The sequence below is a fragment of the Battus philenor genome, unplaced genomic scaffold (genome assembly GCF_028537555.1).
Source record: "Battus philenor isolate CCGP_79_NKW_IND1 unplaced genomic scaffold, ilBatPhil1.0.hap1 SCAF_3, whole genome shotgun sequence".
NCBI classification, from domain to species: Eukaryota; Metazoa; Arthropoda; class Insecta; order Lepidoptera; family Papilionidae; genus Battus; species Battus philenor.
In genome coordinates, this window is record NW_027181693.1 from 12,187,217 (window position 1) to 12,196,887 (window position 9,671).

The 9,671-nt window shown below is 33.6% G+C and overlaps 1 protein-coding gene across 1 annotated transcript; it reads right to left on the reverse strand.

Moving 5' to 3' along the window:
* Positions 1-1,684: 1,684 nt before the first annotated feature.
* LOC137927010 (fork head domain-containing protein FD4-like) lies at positions 1,685-8,913 on the reverse strand. Its single transcript, XM_068770778.1, has 3 exons — positions 8,137-8,913; positions 2,656-2,832; positions 1,685-1,845 (listed from the first exon to the last, which is right to left on the reverse strand). The coding sequence occupies exon 1, from the start codon at positions 8,911-8,913 to the stop codon at positions 8,140-8,142; it is 774 nt and encodes a 257-aa protein (XP_068626879.1). The 3' UTR covers positions 1,685-1,845; positions 2,656-2,832; positions 8,137-8,139.
* Between the last annotated feature and the right edge of the window lie 758 nt (positions 8,914-9,671).

Below are 9,671 nucleotides of genomic sequence, written 5' to 3' on the forward strand. Positions count from 1 at the left end.
TTATTTGTTTTCAAATTTAAAGATTAGAAAGATAGTGAATAAAATTACTTAAGAGATATTTTGCTAGTAAAAATAGTAAATACCAGTTCGAAATATAGTTATTTACGTAAACATTTGCATACACTTTTGAATCGACAATTATTTTAACATTATAAGTAGTAAGTTACCGACTCGAATGCTAAAATACTGAGAAGAGACGGCTATAAATGCAACAGTAGCTTTTTAAATAAAGTTTAACAATGTTTGTCGTATATACTATAACATCAAACATGAAGAGACAACAAATCGTGTTCCTCACATTACGATCAACTAAAAACTTTTCAATTCTATAATAAGATTCTTTTAATAAAGTAGTTTAAATTTTAGACTTTTAACTAGGAGGAAGTAGGTCTAAGATACGTTGTGAAATTATATTATATATACGTAATGCTAAATCACAGTAAGCCTGTTTCTTCTCTAATGTGGATCTATTTGTTGTGTTCTTAAATAAATTAGAAAAAAATTGTCGCTGTTCTTTTTCTTTTTGCAGAGTAGTGTTTTTTTATTCTATTTAATATTACTTAGTGAATATTGATTAATAAGTATATGGTTTCTTTGATATAAGCCTATTATTTAATAATAATAAGCTAGCGGCTTAATTAAGTAATTATCCTAATTTACTATTATATAATTGTTTGCTATTCGAAACAATCACTATTCATTTTCTTGAGTTACTGTTATTTAGTCTTATTTTCTGGTTTTAATGCAAGCACATATATAACCGCAGCAGTAGTAGTTTAGCATATCACGGTTTAAAAAAATTTTGGTATTTATAAAATTAAGTCTGCATTGTGTAGATAAATTTTACATAGCGCTTTATCAATCGATGTTTTGTAAGCACGGACTGATGATTTTTAAATAACGTTTACGGCAGCTACTTTCTTAAGAATACGATTTCGTATTCAACTTGAAAGTTTGTTTTCATCAGGTTCACTGTAATTCAGCGCTTCATATAATAAAATTTTCAGTTACTGTTTCTGTGTTGTCTTTTCAAGGTTTCAACATGTTCACACCGTAGAAACGATAGATGTAAACTGAATTTTAGCGCCGTGTAAACGCATCCTTACTTCGTTATAACTAAGGAATTAAATAATATTGTAATAAGCATTGTCTTTATCGCTAATACAATATAAGTTTTATGATTGCTAAAATGAAAAATATCTCAATTAATAAATGTGAGCCAGACTGAGACTCAGAGGTAAACTTAGATCAAATAAACACGAGAGCTTATCATCCGAAAATCTGGCCATCGAAGAAGATTGTAGCCGCCTATATGTCCTCGTTTCGCATTAGCGTTCGCACTATAAGACGTGGGTTAGCTCATTTCTGGTTTAGGTATTTAACAATCTACGATAGTATTCGAAAACCTAACTATAGTTGAAAGAAAAGAAGAAATGTGGGATTTACTTGTAATCATCTTTTGTTGCTCTCATAGCAACAAGGGTATATAGGATTCCGAAAGGCCATGTAGAAGAGAAATATGTAAAAAAGATTATCAAGTGAAGAATCTTCACTTTAAGTAGAAACAATGAAGCAGTTTTACGACGAACTAAAAGACAATTCAACAGTTAACATACATACTGTATATTTTTTCAATATCTAAATGTTACAATAAGTTAAGGTTGTTTATAAAATATTCGTCACCTATTTATATATTTACAAACGTATTCATTTAAACACAAATATCACAGTTCTTATTAAAAAAATACATATTATACAACAATGCACGGGTTTCAAGTAAAGCTGGGATAACGGAATTGGGTGTGATCGTCGACATACTTCGGTCTTCTGTATAATTGCTGTTTCCTGCAATAATATAAGCAATGATTAATAGTTGGCTCAACACACTAAAATTATATTATACAGATAAAAACATATTTTACAGATATATACAACATTTGGCTGTAGCTTTTGTAGCGTTAACTATATAAATGACCATCATAGTAGATGAAACATCTATAAGGTAATTATCAGATACAAGAGTTTCGTGGTCTACTTTAAGAAGGTTAAGGTTGTTATACCTTCAACAGCTATTTATGTTTTCATTTTTTTTTTGTAATTTGGTAGTAATGTAATCTTTTTAAAATTTTTATATCGCTTGTATAAATAACGATAGGAAAATTATATATAATCACGACAAAAAAAATGTTTCACCAACCGGATAGTGAGATTTATAATTTTATTAACATAATTATTAATTTAAATTTAATTCAAAATATATTTATTTCCGTAGATATTTACAAGCACTTTTGAACCGTCAATTATTTTAACATCATAATTAGTAAGCTATCACCTGCTCAGAATGTTGATTTCATAAAAAATTCAACAGTTGCTCTTATCAAATAAAATTAAAGAATGATTGATGTGTACATTATAATATCAATTATGAAAGTTTAAAACTCTTTATGTCTCAATGCTATAATAAGATCTATTTAATAATATAATTTTAATTTAAGATTTAAAACAAAGAAAAGGAAGGTCTAAAACATGTTAGAACTTTATTATATGTGCCTACACTTAGATAATGAACCATTTTCAAGACGAAATTTACGAGTCCCAAGCTTAAAATGAATAAAAATAGATGAAGCAAAATATAGTATGTAATAAATATCTTACCTTGAAAATTTTATTTAGAAGTACGTTGAACAAAATGACATCGACGATAAATTTTATCCAATATCTAGTTACATTTTTGTTTATTTATAATCTAATAAAATTAGGCTTAATTATAATTGCCTCTAGGGTTCCTTAAATTTAGAGTTAATCTGGATCTTTCACGAGCGACGAAGCTGCCTGTCGACAATGAAAACAGAATTATCAATTTCAATATTTCTACAATATTACAAAACACTTTCTTCGTTTTCCTTTTTTATGTACAATATTTATGATCATTACTAACTTTTGTTATCTCATGGGAAATTGTTATCAACAATAAAATACCCAATAGAATAAGAATTAGATATTAAATACTAGAATTATAAACCATATTGTATATATAACGGTAAGCTAGAATAGCATTTGAACCTAATACCTATTTAAATATTTAAAAATACATAGCGGTTATATTTTAATAATAAGTCTTAAAAATAACAGATTAAATAGAATTGGACTGGTATAAAAAACAACACAATCTGTAAATCTTAGAACGGTTATGATATCTACATAGCTATTCTAAGATGTACAAATAGCTATATAGCTATTAATAATAACGAATCATTATGTAGATTTCTCAGAGCTACAAATAGCTTTTCTAAAAGCAGCATTGCTATTTGTTTCTATTATTCTTTTTTACTTCTTGTATATAAGTACAAACAGACATTGCAGATTGGTGAATTTAATTTTTTTTTAAATTAATTATGCGGATTTTACTTTTATTATAGCATGTTTGTAAATTAACTGTATAAAACGTTATAATGTTGTCATTTCATTATTTGTAATAAAGCTCATGTGTTAATGAATAAATTTTATATATTTTATCCATTAACACATGAGCAGATATTTTTATATAATTATGTAGATTTCTCAGAGCTACGAATAGCTCTTCTAAAAGCAGCATTGCTATTTGTTTATATTATTCTTCTTTACTTCTTGTACATAAGTACAAACATACATTGCAGATTGGTGAATTTAATTTTTTTTAAAATTAATTATGTGGATTTTACTTTTATTATAGCATGTTTGTAAATTAACTGTATAAAAGGTTATTATGTTGTGATTTCATTATTTGTAATTAAGCTCATGTGTTAATGAATAAATTTTATATATTTTAATCTTACATATGATTATCTTTGTAACAGATGTGCTATATATCGCATGGCGCCTTCTGGTTAACCACGTCAATTTTAATTTAACAGTAAACGTGCAAAATGGCCTCCAGACATTAAAATTAATAACAATTACAAGCGATTTTCATAATTAAAAATTCTTTAACAAATAATGCTGTAAGTCTAAAGCACATGCATATTTTTGTGTTTTTACGCAAAAAATGTAATAAAACAGTTTTAAGGTAAAATAGACAAATATATAAATTTCAATCTACGCCTGGTTTTTATTTAATCGAATGTTATAGAAGTATGACATATTATTTTTTAATGAAATCATTTGAGTGCGAGATTTGAAAGTAAGAAAAAATTGAAATGTTGAAGCTAGTTTTAAGTGCTTCATTCAGTACAAACATCTGTTGAGGGGAAAGATGCTAAAACACTTATTTACCTCTAGAAAACAATAAAATAAAATGAAGCGTGAGTAATTGCTAACCAAAATCTAGTTTGTTCAATACTTTAAATATAAATTCTTGTACGGTGTCCACACGTTTGCAAAACGGAAACTGTTCTAAATTCAAACGTAAGGAATGTCTTTGTCACGTAGTAATCCTGGATGTCTTTTTGCAAATGGCCGCCTTGATGAATCGCTTATATACATTATATATACACATACATATATATGTGTATAAATATGTATATATATATATATATATACATACATATATATGTGTGTATATTGATCGAACCTTTTTAAATTACTGGGCTAATAATTTTATGCAATGTCATGTTTCAGGGTATTCAAATAAGCAGTGCTATAGTAAAACGCTTTTTAATTTTGCCAGTTTTGGGACAGATGCTACGGAGAGTTGTTGTATTCTAACAAACGAGTCCATTGCTGATAGGTGGATGTTACATATTTTTTTAATTATAAGTTATGACGGTTTACTTTTGTTATTTGCAAGCAGTGCGAATCTTAAACACACGATCAATCATGAATCGTGCGCTACTGCTCGTATTTTGTGTCTTATTACAAAATATTATTATAATCATAATCTGAGTTGTAGGCGTAGGCGTCCTCAGTTGGAGGTATGGCTCCAACATAGACTTCCAATAAAACTGGTGGAAGCGGCTTTTTTAGCACTACTTACACTTTTACTTTAATGGCAATTGCAGATTCTGCAAGTTTGAGCAGATAAAGCGCAGAGGGCGATTAGCCTAAAACTCTTAATGTAACAAACCTCACAAACTACCATAAAAGCCTCCCTAGAGAGCCTCGGAACGGGCTGTTACATATTGCATTAGTACCGGATTCGGAAGAAACCGAGATCTTAGAAAATTTACATGCCACTTAACTAACATAGTAATAGAATGCCGGCAATGTAAATGTTTTAAACATAAAAGAGAAATCCTGTTCGCTGTTTACTATTCATAGCTTCGTCCGGTTTGATGCGAAAAAACATTGAAGGCGCTTGCCCTAAAGTTATGTAAGGGAACTAAAAAACGTTCGCTTCATGATCACAAAGGCTCCTGATAAGTGACCTAAATATGGGGGAGGAAACTCGAATCGTGCTTATCATATTAGTATTCTGATTTGAGGGTTCTCGAGAGAGGTGTTAGGTTGCCATATCTTATTATCAAGTGAACTTATAAAGCTAACAATACTGCCATTTTGGAAAACGTTAGCTTGAGGTGAAGTATTAACTAATAAAATATTAAGTGAATATTTTTTATCAGCTATATATATCCTTCCAGAATTTCGGAGAACTTTGACTTATCACTTGAAAACTTAGCATTCCGTTTCGACGACCTCGACTCGATCTGTTACTACTATTTCCGAATTACAAATACAATTGAGTCAATCTTAAATTTAAAGATAAGCACAATATTTTGTTCATTAGTTCGTCTTACAATTAGATGATGGTGTGCCTTATTTGTCTATATTTCCTATGGTGCCCTTTGAACTGTAAAATAGTAATAAACATCGTTGCTCTGCGATGTTAATAGGTACCGCGATAATAACTATATACACGGCTACGTTTACCACCGCGTAATCATAATAATGATCATATAGTAATAGCATAAGAGGTTATAATAATAAATGTACGAGTTAGGCTAGCGGGACTTATAGCACAAACACTATGTAATGTCTAAGGATCGAAGTCTAGTATTAGATCAGTAGATTTCGTTAATATATTTTAGCACAACTAGACCGCGGGATAGTGCCAACAAAATAAAAAACATTTTACAAAGTTAGGGAGGCTTTTGCAAAGTGATTATCTTAAGGAAAATTGAGGGAAAAAAATGAAATCATGCTTGCTAGGGAATTTCTTTTTCTACCCTTAATAGCACTTGTAGTTCATCTTAGGTTGCATAGGATTACCATTAAAAACATATTAATGCACTATTAAAAACTAAGCTATGAATATGCCTCACAGGAAAAGTGGATATAATGTATACATCGTGGCAGTTGTCATAGCATTAACACGCCGGATCGACCTATCGCGCACTGCGTACAGTAGAGCTGAACATGTGCCTGGCTTATTTTTCGATCAAGCACGAGGGAATCTCCGAGTACTTATACAGGGTTAAGCTCAAAGACAATTAATTCCTCTTACATCTATGACCCTGTGGTTAGCTGTCCCGTATTTGCAAGTGCAGGAGCAGACTGTGTGCTAGAGTTAGAAAGAACGGTGACGAGTGGTACCATCGCTTCTCTTATGGGAGACAAAGGGTGTTGCCATATGTTTTTAAGGCACTGCTGACAAATTATAAAAGAGGTTATAAGGAAAAAATGCAACGTAAGTCAAGTACGAATAAGGACAACGACATGATAAATTGTAAATTAGAGTTAAGAAAATATATAAATAATTTCACAAAAGTATTAGAGTTCTGAATTTAACAAAATGTAAATAACTAAAAATGTGGTAAAAAGTGATAATAAGAGAATTAAATGAATGGTATGAGAATGAAAAGAAAATGTGAAGAAGAGTAGTAGAGATTGTGAAGAACAGAAGAGAAGAGTGTTGAGAAACACAAACTGAAAACATCATTTGAAAGTTCCTTTCCTCATAGTGGGTATGAGAGGTCTCCAAAACGGGGTCATAAAAAAATCCTCGTACCCCATATAGAGCAGGCTTCTTGAACCCACTGACACACTGAGAACATTAGATCTAATTGTCTGCGGATTTACTTATCTTAATTATTAATTATTATAGTCCATTCGCAAGCAGTAAGTAGGTTGTAGCACAATCTTAAGATGTCATTTCTTAAACCCAGAAAACAAATCTTCATCTGTTTTCCTTTTTACGGATGTCAAATTTAGTTTTTTTTTTCAACACAATCAAATGCCTTACAATAATAATCAGTACAAGTCAATCCGCAAAATAAACTGTCAAGCTTTTTTAAATATTCCTGTAAACTTTCTTCTTGACCATGTTGTATTATAAGTATTTGTTATTTAAAAATTTACTGTCACAAATAAGTATTTGTTTATGATCTTTTATTTCAATAATTTCACTTTAATATTCACACCTAAAGATATAAATAGTTCCATCTATAAAACCGATATAATTTCTCGTTATTTATTTTCATAAGAATACAACCTTCATATGTTTAAACCTGCTTAGTCTTACTTACAATAAACATGTAACGATCTGTGGCATTTTCTGTTTGATATTAAAATATGATAAATTGGGAAAATACCATATTTTGATGTCATTACCCCTTGATTAACATCAACATGTGGCCTGCCTATCGCCCGGGGATAACAAGGTTAACGGTGTATATTGTAGTTTAAAAAAAAGAAAACATTAAAATTATTACACATTGTTTTAGTTCTGAATTCTAGCTGTGAAACCGTAAACAATTGAATAACTGATGTAAAATCTTTATAGTTTTCCTATTTCAGGAAATTTTCTACAGAATATTATAATTAACCTTAGCCATTTTTGTTCTCATAAATTATATCGAACTTGAGAGGAGCGGTCGTTTTTGTTGGATTGACTTATGAGATAAAAATAACAAAACTTAAAATATTTATCTTCTGAAACCTCCATCCTTGTCTAGTTGACTCATGTGAGTTCGTTATCAAGTTTTGGCTTAGTATACATAATTGCAGAATTTTCAGTTTATGGTATAATTTATAACCCGTAAATAACTAAATACAGTTAATATCGTTGTAAGCTTATTTAAATTACGTAAGAGTTTATATAGTTATGGGTTTGCGAGTGGGTCCAGTATCCGTAAAAACCTGGAAAAGCTTTTCCCTTCAAGCTATAAATCAAATAAACTTATGAGTAGAAATATTGTTTTACGAAAATATTTGTGAGCTCACCGTTCATGAATTAAGCGTGTAATGTGAGAATTGACTGGTGTCACGCCAAGTCCAGAGAGGGGGTAAACAGGATTGGTGCAGGCCTGCTAGTAGCTCGGCGTGGTACCTGTGGGCTGCGAGCAGATAGGGCGCGGGCGGAAGCGGTAGCGGGCAGTGTGGCTGCGGCGGGGGAGACGGCGAAGACCTGCTAGGCTCAGGCTCTAAAAGAGCGGCTATCGTAAAGGCTCTTCGCGGCCGGGGACAAATAGGCAGCAACGCCGACGTGTCAGGCGCCTCCACTGGCTCCGGGCTCGGCCTGGTGCACATGCTCCCTGTCGCTGCGTACATCCCATTCGATAGATTTGACGTCGGCAAGGGCGCGTTTGCTTGCCGGGCCAAAAACGCCCGGTTGAAACTGGCCAAAGCCGCCAGTTCCGCGTTGAGATTGTCTTTCTCCCCCTTCTGCAGCTTAAAGCGCTTGCGGCGGCGCAACAGCGAGCCGTTCTCGAACATGTCGAAGGCGTGCGGGTGCAGCGTCCAGTAGGCGCCCTTGCCCGGGCGGTCGGGCCGGCGCGGCACCTTCACGAAGCAGTCGTTGAAGGACAGGTTGTGGCGCAGCGAGTTCTGCCAGCGCTGCGTGTTGCGCCGGTAGTACGGGAACCGATCCGTGATGAAGCGGTAAATCTCCGAAAGGGGGAGCATGCGCTCCGGGGAGCTCCAGATGGCCATGGCGGTGAGGGCGATGTAGGAGAAGGGCGGTTTCTGGTCGCCGTAAGATTCTCGTGTGGGTCGCGGCATGGCGCGCTCGGCCGCGGAGGAGTTAACAGGCACGACTCACGCGGCGCGGCGGAGGGCACGCACTGCAGGCGACTGTGCCGGGCGGGGCCGACCCGTGCCGCCCCGCCGCCGCGCGCCAATCGCCGCGCCCCGGTCGCGCCCCGTCGCGCCCTATCGCGCCCCGGCCGCGGTGCTTTTGTCGGTGAATTTAAATTGTTATCACGTTTACATTATACGAAATTTATTCGACACCGACACTTGAGCTCGTTTCGAAATTGCAATGATTAAAGAAGTGGATGCGTATTGATGCGAGCGCGGGATGATTGGAAATGATCTTTATTAATAGCTCACAAGTGCACTGGGCGTGCCTCCTACATGCGCTGTCTACGCTCGCTCTGTCATTCCATAGGCGGCGAATGTTATCTTTAGACACAGAGATTGAGATATAGCTTTTGATACTTTTAATTGGATACGAAAATAAAGTATTTTTTATACTTTTTTAAATATATATACTCAAGAGAGACAAGCTTGATATTCTAGATAAAGTTAACGTTAAATTTCTTGACTCAATTAAATTATGGTTAATTACCGCTGCGAACTAGAGCAATAGAGAGAGAATATAAGACTAAATAAAACGAAACCTCGCCATCTACAACTGAAGACGTCTTACGTTATCTCCACTGCTTCTCAAACATAAAATCCAAAATTCAGTTTTGAAAGTCGGGCAAAATGCAGTAAACAGTTTTATAAGTTATTAATGCAAACTGTTTTAAATTTTT